The following is a 21,554-nucleotide window of genomic DNA, read 5'->3' as shown; positions in this document are numbered from 1 at the left end:
CCCACGTACGTGTCAACGTTCAGTTATACACCGAAGTGTGTCTCTTTACACTGTTTTTAATGGCACACGTAAATTCCGAGACAACGCAGCGAAAGACAAAAGAACGTGAGTCGGAGCGGGACATATAAGCAAGCAGTACTGTCTCTTCAGACTCTCACGGAAATACAGCAAGTTTGTTTACGTTCTGGGTGAAACGCACGTGGCCACAGAAACTCGCTCGTCTATTGGTTGCTATAATCCTAGCTCCTCCTACCGAGTAAGGACGGCTAAAATCTTAGGTTAATAGTGATATTCTACGTCGCTGGCAAAATTACGGTTATATTGAAATTAAAACCAATTGTAAAAGAATTAGGGAAATTATAGTTCTGCAAAATCCTTCACTTTTATTGCACCGCTAAATAGCTTTAAAAATATTTTTCGGCCCAAACCTTATAACGACAATTATATTAACATTCGCTCTGTAACTGATGTTGCAGTTAATTGGAGGAATTTTAGACAAGGCAATGTGCTTTAATACACAAAACACTCTTCGATTCGACGACATCAAGTATATAACAGTGGACACTAAAAAGCGGGAACACATGCGCAATGGAAACAGAGCGACTCCCAATATAAACACTTGGCGCCGGCGCGAGTCATTCACTCCGCGGTTTGCGAGAGGTAAGCTGGGCTTAATGTATTTACTGCGTCCTGCTAGATCGAGTTTTTACATTATTAAGCATTCAGCTGTTTTATTTTACAATGTGCCTAAATAAACATTAGCTGTAATTCTGCATCGTTCTGTTTTTAGCCAGTTAGCTAAATCGCGCAAAATTAATTTGTAGAGGCTGTAATCTAGCTAGCTAGCCGGATAGCTTTGCGGGCCAATGGGTTTACATTAAACTAACCCAATTTAACGCTATCTTTCTATCTGTCTTAAATAGTTAGCTATAAACTACACAGTAGTCACGCAGTTTTTTTATCGATTATATACAAAAATTAATTTTGGTTATATATTCAGCATGCTAACTGAAACTGCATTCACAATAGGTTTGCTCATTGGCACTAGCTGTAGATTTGGAGGGACAATATGGAATGGGGGGGAAAACAAGTTACTCTGAGGCAAATAAAATTATGCAATGGTACATGTATTTTATGCATCTATACTCTAGAGTAAGCAGCGTGGCATATTCATTTGCAGACTGGGTAAATAGGATGTACCTTTTTCAAATGTAGCTGGTTTGGTCTTAAGGAAACGTAGTGTTTCCAAATCCTGTTGATTATCTGCACCCGCCCGGGTTAATTTTGGCGCGTACAAGCTTCCGAATTTATAGATAAACTGCTATACTGTGTCTCTATTTGTTCATAATTATACTCCAGAATATCATTCGGATTGTTGTGTATATTGCAAACCATATTAGAAAGTTAAGTTAGATGACAAGAAAGTATACTTATCTACAGAATCTGGTCTGCTGCCATTGTTTTCATTCGGACTGGTTTATGAGAGAGAGAGAGAGCTTAGCCAAGACGATTTTCATATCCCGCGTTAATGTATGCTTCCGTCTTTCAGAATAACTGTTTCTTCCATCAAAGACGAAATTACAGCAGAAGCCATTATCATGACGAGGCGAAGGTAAGATGAGTCTTTGGTTAGTTCCGTCATTACTTTTCCATCTAGCCGACATGCATCGTAAACTGAACGCAGTTCTACTCTAGCAGTGGACGCCTTCAAGCTAGAGCTGAAAATGGAACCACGCATACAGACAAGGTAGCAAAAATTAAAAAGGTGCGTAGATCTTGCAGTCCTTTTTAATAATGCCTAAATTAAACCAAGTTATGGTTGTCCCTCAATTAATTTCTGTGTGATTTACATAATAGCAATGCAGCAGAAAGAAAACACTAACCAAGAGGCTAAATGGTGAAACACAGGTATGTGACTAGCATGGCCACAGTCCATAAAAAGCTTGACTAGAAACTAGAATATTGGTTATTGGTTGGTGAGGTGAACTGAAGCTAGACTTGCATTTTTGATGGGGGGGGGGGGGTTGTTGCTGGTTTTGATCAATATAATTACAACTGTCTCCACTATTTAGAACTTGCAAGCCCAAGAGGCAGTGTGTAGAGCTCAGGTTCTCATGGCAGCCCCCATGGAGGGGCTTCAGGACTCATTTGGCCAGTCAAGCTCATTCCAGCGTGCTCGGCCATCTCCGCTGCCTGAACTCAGGTCAGTTATTCAGTATGGCTTTACTGTTGTCTTTTTGGTTGTAAATTTTGGCAAGGGTTAGGTTACTGAATATTTTTCTGACATTTAAGTGTTCATTACCTCTGTGTTGCCAAACAAGTTTTAAAAAGGCATGGGAACAACAGTGTCCACACACATACTCATTTCTCTTGCCACTTGAATACTTTAGATGCAATTTGTGCTGCATATTAATCCATTTTCTACATGTTCTCATGTCAGTTGGGGAAGGTCAGAAGATGTGTGGATTAAGATGGTGAGTAAGGAGATGACATACAAACACAGCAAGACCTGCATGGAGAGGCATCCCAGGCTCCAGCCCAAGATGAGGGCTGTCCTGCTTGATTGGCTCATGGAGGTACTTACCTTAGTTGTCAGACCTTGTACTCTGACATACTTCACAGTTCACCATTTTCAGTGTTTCCCATATTAGACTATTGGCCTATTACATCCCATAATAGTCTTTCTGAAGGGCATGTCACTGAAGTAAACATCTGTCTCATCTATCAATGCATGTGGTGAAATCCCCCCCCTCCTTCTCATGGTGAATTTGAGCCTCTATTTCCAGGTGTGTGAGGCATATGTGCTTCACAGACAGACGTTCTACCTGGCGCAAGACTTCTTTGACAGATTCATGCTCACCCAAGAAGACGTGGAGAAGGAGAGGCTGCAGCTTATTGGCATCACTGCACTCTTCATTGCCTCCAAAATTGAGGTAAAGATCTAGTTATGAAGTACTTTAAACCTGATTCTAGAGGTCTGCCTAGGTGACCTCTTTATTGTGTTGTGCTAAAGGGCATGCAACATATAAGAATGGTTGGTTTGTTTGTTTGTTTCTGAAGTTATTTCAATATATGAAGGAGTGGAATGTAGCTAAATGTTGCACTTTCCTTCAGGAAATATATCCACCTAAAATTATGGAGTTGGCCTATGTCACAGATGGAGCGTGTCTAGAAGAGGAAATCCTACAAATGGAACTTATTATGTTGAAAGTATGTTTGTGTCTACTGTTCCTGCTTGCCATGGACATAATGGGTCTTGTTTTCAGTGTTCTCATATTAATGTGGAAATTAAAATGTTCAACACATAACATATGAAATTCTACTGAATTAACTTATTTGGATCTCTCCAAAATATGGAAAAGTAATTGGTATTGTTGCAAGGAGTGTCTGGCCACATGCTCACATTAAATTATCCATATGTTGGACAGGCTTTAAACTGGAATCTCTGTCCTGAGACAGTTGTTTCATGGATGAAGCTCTACATTCAGATGGCATCAATCTATGACTTCACTAATCTACTGGTGCCACAGTTTTCTCAGGAGACTTATGTACAGATCACACGGGTATTCAAAAAATTTTAATGTTATTTTGCCTAAATTGTGTGTGCATGTGCACATGCAGTTAAGTTCTCAAGACTTTTTTCTTAGCTTCTAGATTTGTGCATCCTTGATATCAACTCATTGGACTTTAAATATGGAGTGCTGGCTGCAGCAGCATTTTGCCACTTCATATCATTTGACATCGTGCAAAAAGTATCAGGTAAGTGCCAAGGTTTACTTTTCACCTAAACCTTGTAATTTCTGGATTGACATTTTATGGACAACAGGTACTTACCCCCCAGATTTTATTTAATCCCTGGTGCTAGTATATTGGTACTACCTCACCAGGGTTCTTGTCCATGTTCCTCGGGTGTGTACCCTGAGATTGATGGACTAGAGTTAAGGGGCATCTTCTGATCTTTTAACGAAAGATCAGTGATCATGCAATTTGGTTAGATTCTTTACCATCTAACTACTGCCTAAAACGGTGAAGTCAGGTTACCAATAGCAACCACTCTTACAAGATGGCAGGACCTTTTGTATATGAATTATATTACTCGGAAGTGGTTTTGTCCAGAATTTGGGCAATTTGCAGCAGGTTCTTGCAACATGCTGTGAAAAGTGAAACAATCACAGTATGAGGAGTGGTAATCTTCGTGGGGAAAGTACAAACCCTGCAGTTTTCTCTTCCTGTGGCTACACTAGTTCCTCTTCTCTAGCCTCATTGCACATGGCTGGACCGTGCCATCTGTTGACTCCATCAGTGCTGACACTCATCTGAAAGGTGTCAGTACGTGTTGGCATCCCATTTTGCCTTTCCACCCAATCTTGTAGCCTGGCATCTCCGTCAGTATAGCGTTATGAACTTTCATCTTTACTCCACTGGTTTCCATTGACGAGATGCATCTTGTTCTCTAGACTTAAGTCATTTAATTGAATTAACTCTGAGGGCTGGTTTAACTACTAATTTTGCTGTAAAGTGTTAATCATTTAAATGTATTAAAAAAAAAAAAAAAATCTACTCACACCAGACCCAACTATGGAGGTGTCTGAGCACGTACTGAAGGGTTTAGCATTTTCCCTGATTCAGAATACTCAGTTCAACTCCTCAGCTCAGCACATCCTTCGAGTGGATGTGGTTGTTATAAAGGTCATCCTTCCTGAAGTCTGAGGTTTGACAACGCTGCTGCTACAAAACTAGATATGCAGGGGCAGTGGTAGCTCAGTTAAGGTATCCGACTTGTGATTGGGAGGTTGTTGGTTCAAGTCCCACTAGCATCAGGTTGCCATTCTTGGGTCCCCGGAGCAAGGCCCTTTTAACCTTTTAATTGCACAAATTATCCGTCATAATTGTAAGTTGCTATGGAGAAAATCGTCAGCCAAATGCCGTAAATGTAAATATTTTCCGAAACCGTTGCTGCAGTGTTTGAACTTGGATCCTAAGCATGGGATTGATTTTGTTGTGTTTTTGTTTTTTTTTTTTGGTCCTGTGGCAGGTTTGACATGGGAGGATTTGGAAGGATGTGTGAACTGGATGGCCCCCTTCGTTGAGGTCATGATGGGTTATGACGGCGTGAAGCTCAAACACTTTGCTAAAGTTTCCTCTGATGACAGGCACAACATTCAGACTCACATTGACTACCTCTCAATGCTGGTGGGTTACACTGACATTCAACAGGGAAAAAGATTAACAAATTTTAGAAATGGTGGTCAGTGCTTGGTTTTTAAGCGTCCTCTTGGCTAAAACATTCTGTTCGTTTGCAAATAGTTGAGTCTGCTCAAAGAGCGTGGCCTCTTTTTACGTGTTGCTAAAAGCAGTTGAACTAAACGCACCTGTCTTTGCTCACCCCCCCTCCCTTTCCATTGACAGCATGCAGCGCAGAAAAAATGCACTATTCGCATGGATGGTGTATTTCCCCCAACACCACCCAGCAGCACTGAGAAATCCAGCACATCCTGAGGGAATCAGCACCTGCCACCAGGTTGCAAATACCAGTTTCACGTCTTTTAGGCCCAACAGCTACTGTACCAGGCTGCCTGTACCCTTCGGACTGGGACATGACTAATGCTGTAAAACATGGGTAGGAAAACTTGTAATAGTCCATGACCTGAGCAACGTCCAGTAGCTGCAATGAGTCTGGCAAAGATATATGCTCAGGTTTTGTGGGGTGGTGGTGGTTTGGGCTTTTGTTTGTTTTTTATATTTTCTGTCCCCATAACCCTGATGGTAGCTTTCAGAAATTGCTAAGTGTGTTTTTTAATTACTTGGTTCATTGTGTGGTAAAGCTGCACCCTGAAGCTTTATGCTCAATATTGAAGTTTGAAACCACGAAGTGATTTAAACATTCCTAAAAGGCAGTATAATTAATAATATGCTTAAATGTCTTGGGGCATGCAACCTAAGTCTATGAAATGTAACGGTTCCATGGCCTTTAAAACCATATACATCCACACAAAATGTGCAATACAGTATACTATTTTAACTACAAAAATGGGTTGTAATGGTACTGCAAAAAGGACCAAACTACCAAATTTAGTGTCTTAAAATTACATTAATATTGATTATTCTATCTGAACTCCTGCAAACTTGACTTTCTTGTGTGAAGTATGTACAGTATTTGATAAACCTGTGTACAGAATACAGAATCTACCTATTTCTAAATGCATTGCAAATAAAATATTTATGATTGTTACCCCAAATCCCCAGTTAGTAATTGCTAGGTCTAGCAGGGCAGTTTTTTTGGTGCAAGAGAAATTTGGAAGACAGAATGCATAAAAGTGTAGCCATACCTACGTTTACAACATTTATAAACAAATTTACTGCTAGTAAACAGTTCTTCCTGATGTCCTTGTGGTGCCATTTCAGCAATTTCTGATTTGTAGCTTATTTTTAAAATGTGGCTATAGTTTCATCATAGATCTTTAAGTCTGTCACTTTTTTAAAAAGAAATGCAAAAATTGTTTCTAAATGTATTTATTTTGGTATGTAAAAAAAACAAACAAAAAAAATGAAATGGGTTTTGGTTTTTTTTTTTGTGCATGTGAGATTTTACTTTAAAAGTAAAGTTTTGCCATGGCTTGAAGAAATTTCTTCTTTCTCTTCTGAGCTGCAAGCTGCAGGACCTCCTCAGGGTTGCTAGAGTTTAGCTCCGTCTGCCCAATAGCTTTGATCTGTTTAAATCAAAGTTTAAAAGGTCAGGGCCTGCTTCAGAACTTCTTCAGCCTCAAACATACAGGACACAAACTCTGCAGTAACTGGTCTGCAGCAAGCAGTGGATTTCATTTACATGACACTAAAGTAAGATCTCAGTGGTCCTTCATTTCCGGTGCAGCTCTATTAAGAGTCCATTGAAGTGTGTGTGTGTGTCCAATACTCACAGCAACTTGCCTTTTCTCAATCTCGCCACGTTTGTGATGAATGTCTGAGAAGAACAGTTAAAGATTAAAGCTCAAGTTCAAAGCAGTACAGAAAAGCAGATTTACACATACAAAGAAACTGGAAGGATACGTGTCAAGTACTCCAGAATGGTCACATCCCAGATGTAGTCGTAGAATGAGTCCATGGCATCGTGACTAAAAGGGGTTGGGTTTAAATGTATTAATAAATTTAGAACACCCAAAACTTAAGGGGGGGGGGGGGGTCTGTATACCTGTTCTGCTCTTGCAGAGCTTTAAAAGCAGTCATATAGTCCACTTCCCTTAGAAACTGGCAAAGGACAGCAACCTGCAAAGCCACATTCAGTCATGATTTTTTTTTTGGATAGGGTTAGTAAATCTCATGCAGCTTGCTGTTTTTCTTACCTGGGTATGGCAGTTCAGCAGAGAGCAACACTTGATCATTCTCTTCAGAACCTAACACACCAGGTTATGGACAGCTATATTAGAATAGCTGTATTATAGGGCAATTGACAGTTAAAAGTGTATTACATAAAGATTGTAACACTCATTTGAAGCTTCTGGTTGGATCAAACATTAAAAAATGCCTAGGGCTAAGCTAAAAACACTTCTTTTGTTCACTTGAGTGATAATGGAGGAGGACACAGGCCATGTGCGGCTATGCAGGTACCTGGTCAGTGTAGACATCTGGGGGAACAGGCTTGGTGAAGTAATCGGAGCACACCGTACCCGCCTGCAGGTAGTGGTGCATGGCAGCAGAATACTGGTTGGTGACTGCTCATAAAATGAAGGGGAAGTTTTTGTTTGTTTGTTTTTTTTTTAAAAAAGGCAGACACTCACTTCTCCCGTCTTGTGGGAGAAGCTATTCAGAAACCCTTTTCTTTCTTGAAGCATCAATGTGTGAATTTAAGCAGGACATGGAAGGAAGATATCAATGAAAAGCTAGTAGTCACCCACAGATAACCCAACCGCTCAAAAAGGTTTTGGAAGTGTAAAGATGTTTTACAAATCAGCACTTGCCAAAATATATGTCAGCCTGGGTGATGAGCCAGGACTGGTTGTTGGGGTTGAGGCTGAGGGCGTACGTAACTAGCTCCTTCATCGTCACAACAACAGCTTCCACGTCCACAGACTGCATGCTGGGAGACATAAAACATTGTCGCAGTCATAAGCTCACAGTAAAGGTCATTTTCAGAGCATGTGCAATCATAGGAAGATGCAGTGTCTGACACTGTATTAAGAGGCCTCGTCTACTTCACCAAGAACTGCAGCAATCCAAACCCCAGTGTTGATCGCACATACTGTTCTTCTACACATATTTCAAATGTAAATTGTTTCAGAAAAACAGCTCATGTTTTCAACATGTGGTTTCCAACTAGGGTATAGGAAATACACAAAGCCGGTAATGCACGTCCCTGACTGAGGAATTGACTCACTTGCTCAGGGAGGTGGGCCATATGGACAGGTGCTCTGCTGTGACTTCGTTCACAATGTCATCCTGGACAAGGAACATCAATATGATACTCAGTACTTAATATCTAAAAATCACATGCTCGGAAGAAGTGATTTTAACATTGGGAAACAAAACTGCAGACAACGTCACCGTTCTCACCCGTACGATACTGTGCAACCTTACAAAGAGGGAGATGAGTGTAGTCAGCACCAGCGGCTCCTAGGAAACACAAATCAACATTCACATAACGCAGTGTTTTAGGAGTTTTTAGATGCTTTGAAACTTATGCACAATGATTCTCAAACTCACCCTCAGTTTTTTGACAAATGTAATGAATTTACTCCTGAGAGGCAGAAAACCACAGAGAGAGAGACAGAAAAAAATGTGTCATTTGTCAGTGATGTAAAGGACTTTTCACATCAAGTTTACTTTATCAACTGTACTTGGTGGCCTTTAGTCCTAGCTCACTTCAGAACTCATCTGTATGGGTCATACACTACTCTTGGTCTCTTAACAGACCTCATTAGGAACTTGTTAAATCAGCTGATGAATTTCTCAATCTCTGAAGCAGGGATAACAATATTACAGTGCTCTGGCCTTTTAGGGCTGACATTAGTAAATCTTACAAGAGCGTCACAGTTTGAGTCAACCCCAGATGTAGTGACATCCTAACTACTCTATTGGCTCTATTGATATATTTGTGTGGGGAAAAAAATATCATATTCTTCTTGAAGAATAGGTATTCAATTGCCCATCTTAAATCATGAATTCAAATCGTGCCGAACCTCATGTTATCATCTTCCATCACCAGAAGCCAAGTGTGTGTCGACTCTCACCTGGGCAGAACGCCGAGTGAGGCCTCCCTCTGTTTGATGAGGCTGACGCGGCCATCGCTGGCCCGCTTGTGTTGGCTAGAGACGCTGCAGATTTGCACCACTGTGTCCCACAACTCTTTAGCTGTGCGCCGGCTCTCTTTAGGACCTGGGAGCTCCTTGCATGTGGAGGCCAGCAACTGGCCCAGCTACTCAGGAAGAAACGTGGAAACATTAGGGCGAGAAATCTCAGCTCCTGTTCTAGGAAGCCATGAGCCTCCCAGCAACACGCGCACAAGGCAAGGGAAAACTGCCTCATGCATTTAGACATCATGCATTTAGCAAATTAAGGCTTCTTTAAGGACAGCACCCTGTGCCAGGTAGTTTAAAACAAAAACTGCTTTTAAAAAATCCCAGTGTACAGAATATCCCAGAATACAGAATCCCAGAATACAGAACACTGTTCTGAGCACTGGCGTACACCATTTTCCTGATTTCCTGGGGGTGCGGGGAGGTGCCAGTAAGTAATTTGCTTTTACCTTAATGTAAGGGTTGTTATTCACCAGCGACTGAGGCGCCTGCAGCGTTAAGTAATCATTCTCTCTCCAGTTCAACATGAAGGCCACACATTCCTCCCCGACAACCTGCCTGAGTGGGATATCTGAAACACATTATGCCATTCCTCATTTCTAAACTGATGCAATCGACATCCAATGAGCTCCTAGGACAGGGGATGGGCGGAGCTCGTCTTACCATGGATCCTCATCTCCAGATAGCCGCGCACCCTGCTGACCAGGTCCGGAGGGGGTCTCTCCGCGTTGCCCTCAGCTGCAGCGGCCTCGTGCGCCCGCACCTCCAGCAGCAGTGTCTCGTTGAGCATCACCTGACGTAGTTTCGGCGAGAACTCCGTCACCAGCTCCAGGCAGGCGGAGAACAGCTGTCGCCCGTGAGCAAAGTCCTGGAACGTTTGGGAAATAGGAGCTTCTAGAAAAACACTAGTCTAAAAAACTGGTCTCAAAATTAGGTTTCCGATCTGGATCATTTCAGCAATCACAACTCCAGAAATTTTATTACATTTTTTTAAATAAATAAATCGACTTTTTATTCAGAGAAAAGAATTTAGTATGCATCTAGATTCCAAATTTCCATATAGTCAGCACATACTGATGATGTTTAAGTTGGCACACCTTTATTGTTACACAGTGAAGACCCTTGGCCATAAGGATGTAGACAAGGTCCCGTGTGAGGTTGTCCTTAATGGCCAGTATGACGTTTATGTAGTTTGCTGGAACTTCCCACTAGAAGAAAATAAAGGAAGCAGGGGAAAGACTTTTAAATGAAAATGTAAATGTAAAGTCGTATGGATGTCAAAAGGTCGCAGGTCATGTTTAAAAAAAAAAACCTATAAAAATGTTTCTATTCTAACCCACATTCTATTTTTTCACTGGATTACCTGACATACCTGCTGTAAAAGAGCAATGTCACAAATCTGTTTTGCACAGCACCTTTGACCCCTAAACATTGACCCTTCCTGACCTTGCTGTTGACCCTCCAGAAGGCGCGCTCGGCCATGCCGTGGAGCTCAATGAGGATCTGTCGAATTTGCCGGGTGTCCAGCGAGAGAATGAGCTGTTGTTCCAGCTGGCCGACGTTCACACTTGCAGACGCTGCGAACGGGTGCATACAAGAAAACGTGCATAACCAATAAAGAAAGATTCAAAACTTGCATGGGTAACGTGATGGTCATACCCGTAACGTTGTATGAGATCGCCGTCATACTCTGGTGACTAGCGTACCTGGGATGTCGTAAAAAGAGGGCAGCGGCTTAGCGCTGAGATTCACCGTGGCTGACCGCTTCCTCATCTGGTCCAGCAAGGTCTTCTTCTCTTCATCCTGGAGCAGCTCCATGAAGAGCTTGTGGGATGACACCATGTAGGCCAGTGGCACCTCCTCCAGCCTTTCGCAAAGGCTCCTGGGCACAAACAGTCTCAGGACTAAACATGCTGCCTCTATGCTGTGCAGAACATTGGACATTGCATTGGACATTTTGACTTTGCAGAAAATCTGCAGATCAACTGCTTCTTTGAACCAATTACTCATGAAACAACTTTAACTAATTACACTTGTGCTTTACTTAAGAAGGTTGTTTAGATCAATTAAGAATACTGACTTGAGGAACAAGGCCATTTTCCTTCTGGATGCCTCTGAAGTATGCTCCTTATCCAGTGACCTCAAACATACCTACAATAAGAGAGGTCCACCCAGGAATAAAAGCATTTGCTGGTGTGAGCCAGACATGAGGTACTCTCGTTTGATAGTGACAGGGGGGCAGGCTACGTACCTCCAGCAGGAAGGCAATGGTCCTTTTGCTGGGCCTCAGCAGCAGCTGCTGGAAGCGCATGCTGAGCACCTGGCCCTCCAGGGCGTCCCGCACTGCGTTGCAAATGCACAGTTTGTGGCACACCTCCTCCAGAGCCTTGTCCCTGTGCTCAACATACACACACACCAGCGCCAAGATTCACACAGGGCAATGGTAGCTTAGTGATTAAGGTACTTGACTCGTAATCGGAAGGTTGCTGGTTCAAGCCCCACCACTGCCAAGTTGCCACTGTTGGGCTCCTGAGCAAGGCCCTTAACTCTCAATTGCTCAAGTTGTACTCATTCATAATTGTAAGGTTTTTTCTGTATAAATGTGTCAGCTAAATGCCATAAATGTAAATTCAGTCGACTCATTCTTCATGGCTTTCAACTGATCTGCATCAAAAGACGGCACACACGGGCAGTGCCCTCCAAGGCTACTGTGACAAGCCGCTCACCCCTGCTGAACTCTATGAGAAAGCTCCAGTTGCACGGAGTGCCGGAAGCTGTTGGGGAGGGTTCGTGTGACGTTGTCTTTGATAAAGGCCTCGATCAAAGCCTGCAACCGTGAAAACAGACACGTGCAAAAAACACTGAGCTGAGGCAGCTCTCTCGTGAATGAAATAAAATACAATCTAAAACAGACAAACAAAAACATGCTCCAGAGTCACACATGGGCTGTACCAAGTGCACCAGGCTGCATTTAAAAAATAATAATGAATCATTTAATTTAGGAGACTCAAGATGACGCACCAGTCTGAGGAGAGAGGACAAGTACGATTACTCGTACTTGGGAGTTCCTTACCACCACAGTGCATGGTGTGCAGAAAGGAGAATGCCTGCCTGATCATAGTCTGACCTGGTAGTTGTGGGTCCTGATCAAGTTGTTAATGAGGCCATAAGGGGTGAGCTGGCTGTCACTGGGATCCGAGGACCCAGTAAGGGCCCTGCATGCTGTCCAGTAGCCGGCCAGCCGCTTCTCATCCAGGTGACAATGCAACGGCTCCGAGTTCAGCTGCAATATAATGTATGTTTTGGAAGGCATGTCTGCAATTCTCAGAGCCAATCGAAGAAAATTAATGGACACGCACAGACGTCATTTAAGAGGACCAAGTGCATTTTAGTTACCTTTGCCAGCAGTTCCCTTGTTTTGCGGAAGTGCTCCTGGGCTTTCACATAGGCCGAGGGATCGGAACAGCCTTGCTGAAAGTAAATTCCTCCTAAATCATAACGAACCTGCAAGACAGAACGACCTCTCTTTACCAAACCCCAAAACATTAAACAAATGTCTGTCAGTTCCATTGATATTATGAGGCTAGATCTTGGGACTGGGAAGAGTTCAAAATTGCACACAAACGTTTCCATACATCTCCAGGAACATTTAAAAGAGCAACTGCTTTTGGCACAACACCTTTTGTGCCACACCTGCAATAAATAAGTGTTTCAAGTCTGAACCATGGCAGGTGTAACGCACCTGACAGTGGAGCTCGTCCGCGCTAATCCTGAGGCCAGCGGTGGACGATTCCGTCTCTCCGTTGGCTGCACTCGGATCAGCAGCCAACAGGTCCAGGGTGCGCAGAGTGTGGACATAAAAATCCTTCTTGATGTTCAGGGCTCCCTCCAGCACCATTATAGAGTCTGTCGCCTGTTCTTTCAGCTGGAGATCCAAGATGAGAACAGTGAGACGAGGCCCACATTGAGGCGGAACATTTAACAGAGGCTGAAGACATGGCATACAGTAGACCATAGACCACATTTTTAAATGGTCTTTAAAAAAAATAAAAAATAAAAAAAAAGAAGATGCTGACACACTAAAATTCAGGTGGGACAGTCACGGGTGCTATGCTAATCCTCCCCACTGAAAATATCATCATTTAGTGCAAGCTTATGTTTAAAGCACATCAGTGGTAGCTCAAGGGTTAAGGTACCTGACTTGTAATTGAAAGCTTGCTGCTTCAAGCCCCATCACTTCCACTGTTGGGCCCCTGAGCAAGACCCCTTGACCCTCAATTGCTGAAGTTGTTCTCAGTCGTAATTGTAAGTCACTTTGGATAAAAGCGTCAGCTAAATGTAAATGTCTAGGAAGCGACTGTAGGAGTCGGCACTCAAGCTCTTACCACACTCAGTATGTTGTCTGTCAATTCCTTCTCCTGTTGAACAAGATTCATCCTGGCAGAAAAAAAGTAAACAACAGAAAGTTGATCCAAGAGCAAATCACCTGACAATAAACTAGACACCTAGGATTGGTCAGACAGAAAGAGGGGAGGCTTTTTTTTTTTGACTAAACAGGGTTATCTAAACTCATTATGAAGCTCAGACCTAGACCACACCTGTGTTTTAGAAACTGACTGCACTTTTGAGCCAGCTGTGACATACGCACATGTTGAGCTGATGGGGTCCGGGCTTGGCTTGTTTCTCAGGAAAACTGCTCAACACTATAGTACGAATTGCCCTTGAGAGAGAGAGAGAGAGAGAGAGAGAGAGAGAGAGAGACAACGTTACAGCCCAGAAATCGCTCAGCACATGACCACACACAATACAGTTTCATATAGAATGCGACAACCTCGAAGACCCGAATCCCGAACTCACCAGCGATTGTAGATCAGAACTGCCATGGCAGTGGTGGGAGGCAGAGTGGGCAGGTCCAGGTCCACGTGTTTGACCCCAGGAGGCACTCTACTCACACACAGTAGTTCATTCAGCAGCATGTTGAGCACCGGAGTGGTCAAGCTGACGGCACACACGCTCAGCATTAATGGGGACAAGGCGACCTAGTAAATTTGCACCTTCTGAGAACACAACTCTGAACATGCAGTCAGTCTTTGGTGTGTTACTACAGACCCTTTCTCCAGCACGTCCAAATCCCATCTCAGATGTGCGGCAACCTTGAGAGCGAGCAGTTTCAGAGTTCGGTTTCGTCGGTTGTCCACAGGCGGCTGGACCTGGTTTTGTTCGTTAACCGAAGGCTTGGAGGCTTGTTCTAGGAACTGGATTACAAGATGTACCGCAGAAGGGTCTGTTGGTATAACACGAGGGGAAAATTTGGAATTACAATATGTGAGCCAAGTCAATCAAATATGACAAAGAAAAAGAAAAAGCCAGTCAATAAACTCCATTTTTGTTTATGTGAATTTTGAGACACTACTGACCAGGGTTTGCTTTCTCCAAATGCTGCTCTATTAATGAGGGATCCAGAATAAATTCGAACCAGGAGGTCTGCGGTGGCGTGTTTGGCCGACTGCCGCTTACTGCCTCTCTGTCTGCAGCTTCGGCACTCATGTTTACCTGGTGTACAAAATGCACAGACGTTGCATGCCAAAGCAAAGTACATAATAATAATACAATAAAAAACAAAACTAGATCTAACAGGACAGATAAAGCAAAATAACAGAATTCTTACCTTTAATTTACTCATCATATATATTCAAACGTACAACTACAGTGTGATAAGACTTAGCTAGCTAGTTACGACAGTAGCAACTAATCATGTGGTGCCGTTGCCAGCACGTACAATTCCAGATTAATACACTGACGACCTGCAGTATTTTCGCAGTTAAAACTTTGTTTTGGCTACCGTAGGCTAACCATAGCCAAGACCATAGCCAAGACCATTAAGATCTCATAACGAACGTAAAGTAGAAGGTAAGTAGGTTAAGAAAATCAACTCACCGTACTTATATTCTATGGACAAAGGCTTTAAATTTGTTAACTGTGCAATAAAAAACATGAAAGAGAAATACACCATGAATATATCTGATCAAAGAAACACTCATTCACAGCTTCATTTTTTTTCTTTGTGTAATTCATTATCAGTTTAAAAACAAACGTACCGCCACCTATTGCATTGGAGTGGCCAGTGCACCACTGTCAACATGTTCTATGAGAAAAAGTTAAAGCGCCTTGTCAGGTTCCGCCTTCACGCCAACATTGTTTCGGAATTTATAGCTACATAAACAGACAAAATATATATTTTTGAATTGTTTTTATAATAACCTTATTGTTGTTAATATAGTTGTAACAGTTGAAATAAGTTGAAGTTGCGTTTCCTGTAATTAATTTTGTTGATGTAATTTTAATTTAGGCAACGTGTGATTTATATATAAAAACATGTAATTTATAAAAACAGGTTCTATAATGTCATACGCATGAAAAGCCAAATTCTTAATCTCATTCCTTGTTTACATTTATAAATAAAAATATTACAACTGACCTTGAACGCCCGGCCAGTTTTGTCCAGGTGATCCGAATCATGGTAAGCCACCTGACATTTTAAAACTGTTTATAGCCCCTACTTATTTCAAGGAATGGGTTGTAGACACCAAATTTCTTTGATGTGGTTTTAATCGCAAACATGGTCTCCTGTCGATCGAAAGCGTTCGTAATTTTGTTATTGTATTGCACTGGGCTAGTTTTTGTACTAAGTTCAGAGGTCTTAAATCCAGCTTCATTCGAAAATGTTGACGCAAAAAGTGATTATATTTACAATGGCGATAGACAGGTTGAAGATGATCTCTCCGACCAAGTGCACTTTGGAGATCGCTTTCAGGAGGATGGGTTAAGAGATCACCAAAAATATTTATATGAAAGCGATGTGCACTCAGACGATTTCGCTTTCTACGCAGCACACAACGCTGAATCTGAAGACGTCACTCAAAAGGCTGTGTTAAAAGAGACCCGAAGACATTCAGCAAATTGTGGTGAAGATTTTGTGACGGTTGTTTTGCCTTCAGGTTTGCTTTCTGAGGTGAAGATCTTTGGTAAGCATCCATAGCATTATCTTTCCCCAGAGGTACCTAACTCTGGTTATGGGGAGTTGGTGGTTCTCTGCTCATACATTTCTGCTAAACCTAGTAAATAAGTTGAATTTTGCTAGTTTACAAATGGCAATAACCAGACTGTATGAGCTCCCCTACTGCATGCACTGAAGTGAAAACCCTTTCGCAGACTTGTGGGGAATGGATTCTGTCCTGGAGGCCCCAAAGGCCTGTGGATACTCTTTAACCAAGGAGCAGGATCAGAATGTCCTTCGTGTTAGCTACTCTGGCTGTCGAGTCACGGTTGAGGTGGGAGATGGCCGTACAATGCCTTTATTTTTAATTTTTTTCAAAGGTCAAGGTTGTCTTATTGTTTAAATGTGTTCAGGAGGGCAGTTATACCATGCGAGTCCTCTATCGTGATGACTCGGGGCAAGTCGAGGTCGCTACAGTTTCCTGCAATGCCTTTTCCAGCCACACCCCTTCTATGAAACCACGCCTCCTTCAGTCGGACCAGCCATCAAAGCCAACCCCACCACACAGACATGGGGGTAAGGAACTGCTTGTTCCATAGCAGTATTTCCAAATGCAAGCTGGAGTGTCACTAAATCATTTGGATGTCATTGCACTAAGCAGAGTATACAAATCTTGAGTTTCCTAAATAATGCTTGTTCATTGCTTGTTGAGAAGTCTAAAATGCAAATTCCATGTAGGCTGCATCATTCCTATGAGCCAGAGACTGGAATGTACTGCTTCTGGATCTGACCAGTGCCTGAGTAAAGGATGCTGTATAGATGTGGAGAACGACACTTGTTACTACCCTATGAATGGTAGTGTGCTGTACCTTGAACACCTCAATGACTATTGCCCAATTGTAAATGACTATCTAATCTGGGCTTTGTTTTTTTCTCTCCTCTGCTCATACTATCAAGAATGTACGGCTGATGGGCAATTTGTGTTTGCCATTTCTTCTGATGTCATGACTGTGAACCCTACGAGTCTGGTTGTGGCAGAAAGGCATGACTGCAAACCAGTCAAAGCCAACAAGAACTTTGTAATTTATAAATTTGGAGTGACTGAATGTGGAACACATTGTTATGTAAGTTCTACCTGTTGTGGTTATGGCTGACTAAGCTTGGCGAAAAATAACTTGATATCTTTGCTCTAAATCAGAACATTGGAGAGACCACTATATACTTGGCTGAATTGCAGACAGTTGCAAGAAAGCTTAACTTAAAGTATGGTGTAATCACCAGGGATAATTCCATCAGGCAAGTTGTGTGTGTGTGTGTGTGTGTGTGTGTGTGTGTGTGTGTGTGTGTGTGTGTGTGTGTGTGTGTGTGTGTGTGTGTGTGTGTGTGTGTGTGTGTGTGTGTGTGTGTGTGTGTGTGTGTGTGTGTGTGTGTGTGTGTGCACTTCTTGGAAGCTGTTTTAAAGAAAACATGCCACACTGTCTTAAATTGTTTTAGGTGTTCTTTTATATTTTAGTTTTGGGTTCTAGTGCATTGCCAAACCCTCTGGTGTGGAGATGTCACTTGGCATTTATCCCCTCATATGCCATGTTTATCTCTTTAGGTTGATGGTTGAGTGCCGCTACCCAAAAGGAAGCATACCAAGAGGCAGTGCTGGATACATGGTAATGAGTGCCAGCCAGCCAGCCCTAGTGATGTCAGAGGGCCTGTTTGGAGTTCAGCTCAGAATTGCAGAGGGTACCCAATATTCCTGCTTAAGTGTTCCCCTTAAGGAACTTGCTAACAAACTCTTGTATGTGAACCGGCCTAGTTAACGGTATAATGCCACGCAAAATGCTCTGATCCTAATAACTACCCACTCACTAATCTCATTTCCGTTAGACAAGACCTTCTCCAGATTCTTTCCTCATGATCATCAGCCCTTGAGGGTTCTCCTGGGCCAGTCGGTGTACCTGGAGGTACGAATAAATTCACCAAACCCCAAGGCCACTCTGCTAATTCACTATTGTGTGGCTTATCCTCGCTCTGCAAAAAACGCCTTGGTTCTGCTACATGATGGGTAAGCCATAAATTGATTTTTAGTGGGAATTAAAATATAAACTTCATTATTACATTTGCAGCATTTGGCAGATGTGCTTATCCAGAGCAACTTGCTTATTTTAGAAGTACAATGGTAGGTCTACTTTGGAGATACTAGCTGCATGCGCTACCAGTTTTACCAGGCAGCACATTATGGACTGGAAAGTGCCTTACTGTGTGGTCTCCTCCTGAATCATTGTGTGCTCATGTTCAGTGTCTTGTGAACATGTAGCACCCCTTGTGTACAAATTGATATGTCATTTATGATGGCCCTCTCCTCCAGAGTGATGGTTTGTCACACTGCCTTTGGGGAATGTACCCTGTGTGCATGCGAGATGGCCACCATTCATTTACCCATGCTCCTCACCAGGGGTTCACGTTGGGCCTTGTACCCTCCTCTCCTGATTGGGGGGGTTAACCACTGGTTATCCATTCCATCTGAAGTGGTGCAGAAGTTGCAATTTCAAGTAGTTGTAGAACCTGCCCATGACTTCCTTGACAAGCGTTGACTAAAAAGAAACAATTCATTTTACTATCTGTGTAATATTTTGCAGTTGCCCCAACCTTCTGGACTCTGAGAACACCTCAGTCCTCTATATGGCAGACCTGCCCCAAAATCGACATAAACGTCGTTTTGAAGTGAGAGCCTTCCAGTTCATGAAACAGTCCACCAATAAATACCTCAATGAGGAGGTAAATAAACCCTGCACTATGCCAATTTGGTAATTACTTTTCCAAGTCACTCACTGTAGTTTGGGTTTTTGTTTTGTTTTTTTTGGCCCCCTCCATCAATAGATCTATTTCATGTGCTCAACTGAGGTGTGTATGCCGTCCAAGACTCCATGCAAAGAAACGTGCTTTGATGGGAAGGTGGGTGTGTCTATGCAGTAGGTTGATGTACTACAATTCTGACAATTTTGCAGGTCTAATTTTACTTTTAGATACTGTTTTACAATGCCTTAATTTATTCAGTCTCATTGACTGACTGAGGAGTCAGACATGTAATGGGGCTTTGTTAGGAGTATTTTCAAAAATGCGGGGAATTACAGGCTGTTACAAACATTCTTATTTCTTCTAAATGAACATGTACAGATATATTAAGAAATGTAAAGAATATGGGTTTGCACAATACTGCAGCCAACCAAGTAACCTGTGCAGAATTAATCATGCGTGTTGGCAGTGCCTTTTTGCCCCCCCCCCCCCCCCCTTCCATGAGTAATGGCATAAAGAAGACTCTTTGGTGTTATGAACTACAGAAGTCCCTCTTTGAGGGGAGTAGTTGGAATTGGTGGGGTCCAGGGTGAGGTAGCTGGTGTGTAGGTTTTTTTGGGGGGGGGGGGGGGGGTTTCCCCCCTTCTCTCCCCCATTTCCTACTTCTGTTGGTAAAAGGGTCATAAAGATTAGACAGGTTTGCATCTATGCCCTCTTCTGCAGATCTGATGATGCACTACCACCATAAATCAACCTAGAACTGTACCACCAACTCTTCAGCAACTCTTCACCTTGTAAAGGTGAGATGGAGTCGTCAGAGTAGGGAGAAAAGGTGCTCTAGGATGAAATGTCTTTGAGCTACTGGGGTGTGATCCTGGCCTTTTCAAAACATGCAGTAATATGTATACAGCTTGTTGGCTGATTTACAATCGCCCATTGTCTGCAAGCTTTTTTTTTTTTTTTTTTTTTTTTTTTTTAAGTGATTGACACATTTAGTTGAGAACCTACTCCTTATCTTACTGGAGTAACTTCTTTTGGTTGCTTTAATCTCTCTCGACTTTGTGTACAGGGGGTCAGAACACTCATTTTAAATTTGGTGCCATGCTTAGACCCTCATCGGTATAATACAGGCAACACTGTTTGGTTTCCTAATTCAGTTATTTAGTGTTCACCATCTGTCCACTTTAGTTTCTGCTGATGGGTCCCATGTCTGAAGTCTGCCTATAGTTTCAGGTGTCTGATATTTTAACTGAAATATTGCATGCCAGACTTGTGCAGTTTATTCCTTGTTTTGGAAAAATAATGTAGTTTTGTGTAATGCAACAAAAATGACCATGTACTTAACTGCACCAGATTCCCTGAATTTCATAAAGCTATGAAGTTTGTGGGGGGGGGGGTGTTTTTTTTTGGTTTTTTTTTTATTAATATGCCATGAATCTTAACTCCACCCTCTCTCCCCCACCCTGTTTAGCCTTGAGGAACGAAAAGGGATGAAACCGTGCTTAAGCGCTCAATGTTGGTATTTAAGTTAATAAAATGTAAAACTTTAAATGTTTCAGAGGTGTCTTTTCACATTTGCTAGGAAGTGGAAAATGTCTAGACTGATGAACAGGCTGGGGGTGTACAGCAGGCTGCAAGATATTGTAAATAAAGCAGGAGGCTAACAGAAAAATGTACAACCCCAAGTATTTCTATTGAGGTATTTATTCATTGATTTTTAATGGCCCTTTTTTGGCCTAAAGGGTAACTTCCCAAGGGGGTGGGTGGAGGAGGTGAGTTCAGTAAATCTGGTCAAGGCTGTTGTCCTTGGATCTGATTGCTACTTGGACTCCAAGTATAAGGTGAATTTATACAGACACAGAAGGGTCCATAAGTGACTATACTTCAGTGTTGCAGTTTTTACAGTGGCAGGTGCAGGGTGGGTGGTTAACCCACCAGTATTTCCTATTTTCATCTGTTAACTCTGCAGTTTTGTTTGTTTGTTTTTTTTTTAATGGCATGGTTTAAGCAAGAGGGTACCTGATGTTTTAGGATACTGATTGTTTTAATCTTGTATCTGAGGCAAGGCATTCCTTGTTCAGTATCTGTCTGCATCTTGAAGAGTGACCATTTGATGACCAGGTCATTTGTATGCTAAAATCATCAGTTGGCCCATGTTCTGATAAAGAAGGTACCAGTTCATTAATTTTGCTATGTTACAATTTCATTTTATTCAGAATTTCTAGCCTCAGTCCTGCTTAACTGGCACTGAAACTGCATTTGCCTTCTTCATTTTGAGCAAGTTTCTAGATGTAAGACTTGCATTCTAAAATTGTGTTGTAGTGAAGTACACAAGGTTTCCAGAGAAACAGGACACTTTGGACAGAGGTCCATTTAGCTATGCAAGCTAACTACTTTTGGAAGAACTCTCCCATTATGTGAGTGTGCAGAATCCTAGATGAATGTAACTAAAGTGCTCCTGCTGTACAATGCTCTTCCCT

At 42.3% G+C, this 21,554-nt stretch overlaps 3 protein-coding genes across 11 annotated transcripts; 2 read left to right on the top strand and 1 right to left on the bottom strand.

Annotated features, from left to right (window-relative positions):
- The first annotated feature begins 307 nt into the window (after window positions 1-307).
- Window positions 308-6,347, top strand: LOC113586489 (G1/S-specific cyclin-E2-like). Of its 3 annotated transcripts, XM_027024640.3 has the most exons (12): window positions 308-660; window positions 1,550-1,612; window positions 1,696-1,765; window positions 1,858-1,908; window positions 2,073-2,203; window positions 2,441-2,576; window positions 2,787-2,933; window positions 3,115-3,210; window positions 3,429-3,563; window positions 3,648-3,759; window positions 5,036-5,193; window positions 5,410-6,347. In XM_027024640.3, exons 2-12 carry the CDS (start codon window positions 1,599-1,601, stop codon window positions 5,497-5,499), a joined length of 1,140 nt encoding a protein of 379 aa, XP_026880441.2. In that variant the 5' UTR covers window positions 308-660; window positions 1,550-1,598; the 3' UTR covers window positions 5,500-6,347. The 3 variants fall into 3 exon arrangements, with proteins under 3 accessions (XP_026880441.2, XP_026880440.2, XP_081572426.1); XM_027024639.3 differs by lacking the exon at window positions 308-660 and having other exon boundaries at window positions 1,080-1,612; XM_081716300.1 differs by lacking the exon at window positions 308-660 and having other exon boundaries at window positions 1,699-1,765.
- Window positions 6,348-6,497: 150 nt separating this feature from the next.
- ints8 (integrator complex subunit 8) lies at window positions 6,498-15,348 on the bottom strand. 3 transcript variants are annotated; one of them, XM_027024636.3, is made up of 28 exons: window positions 15,228-15,348; window positions 14,708-14,843; window positions 14,400-14,574; window positions 14,148-14,288; window positions 13,939-14,010; window positions 13,676-13,727; window positions 13,033-13,215; window positions 12,687-12,794; window positions 12,418-12,573; window positions 12,017-12,117; window positions 11,542-11,683; window positions 11,371-11,441; window positions 10,997-11,172; window positions 10,737-10,867; window positions 10,388-10,498; window positions 9,954-10,158; window positions 9,740-9,861; window positions 9,225-9,409; window positions 8,698-8,731; window positions 8,548-8,607; window positions 8,372-8,433; window positions 7,956-8,074; window positions 7,606-7,709; window positions 7,341-7,391; window positions 7,190-7,263; window positions 7,048-7,112; window positions 6,918-6,961; window positions 6,498-6,710 (listed from the first exon to the last, which is right to left on the bottom strand). In XM_027024636.3, exons 2-28 carry the CDS (start codon window positions 14,835-14,837, stop codon window positions 6,594-6,596), a joined length of 2,991 nt encoding a protein of 996 aa, XP_026880437.2. In that variant the 5' UTR covers window positions 14,838-14,843; window positions 15,228-15,348; the 3' UTR covers window positions 6,498-6,593. The 3 variants fall into 3 exon arrangements, with proteins under 3 accessions (XP_026880437.2, XP_026880438.2, XP_081572425.1); XM_027024637.3 differs by having other exon boundaries at window positions 6,928-6,961; XM_081716299.1 differs by having other exon boundaries at window positions 14,148-14,234.
- Window positions 15,349-15,500: 152 nt separating this feature from the next.
- LOC113586487 (zona pellucida sperm-binding protein 4) lies at window positions 15,501-20,669 on the top strand. 5 transcript variants are annotated; one of them, XM_081716505.1, is made up of 11 exons: window positions 15,501-15,810; window positions 16,181-16,315; window positions 16,503-16,621; window positions 16,701-16,863; window positions 17,026-17,142; window positions 17,245-17,411; window positions 17,486-17,583; window positions 17,888-18,021; window positions 18,166-18,343; window positions 18,918-19,056; window positions 19,159-20,669. In XM_081716505.1, exons 3-11 carry the CDS (start codon window positions 16,514-16,516, stop codon window positions 19,252-19,254), a joined length of 1,200 nt encoding a protein of 399 aa, XP_081572631.1. In that variant the 5' UTR covers window positions 15,501-15,810; window positions 16,181-16,315; window positions 16,503-16,513; the 3' UTR covers window positions 19,255-20,669. The 5 variants fall into 5 exon arrangements, with proteins under 5 accessions (XP_081572631.1, XP_081572630.1, XP_081572627.1 ...); XM_081716504.1 differs by lacking the exon at window positions 15,501-15,810 and having other exon boundaries at window positions 15,864-16,315; window positions 18,918-19,002; window positions 19,159-19,233; window positions 20,546-20,625; XM_081716501.1 differs by lacking the exon at window positions 15,501-15,810 and having other exon boundaries at window positions 15,864-16,315; window positions 19,159-19,233; window positions 20,546-20,625.
- The last annotated feature ends 885 nt before the right edge of the window (window positions 20,670-21,554 follow it).

This window comes from Electrophorus electricus, chromosome 6 (assembly GCF_041902795.1).
Source record: "Electrophorus electricus isolate QZ-2024a chromosome 6, ASM4190279v1, whole genome shotgun sequence".
Lineage (NCBI taxonomy): Eukaryota > Metazoa > Chordata > Actinopteri > Gymnotiformes > Gymnotidae > Electrophorus > Electrophorus electricus.
This window is presented reverse-complemented; position numbering and strand designations above follow the sequence as displayed.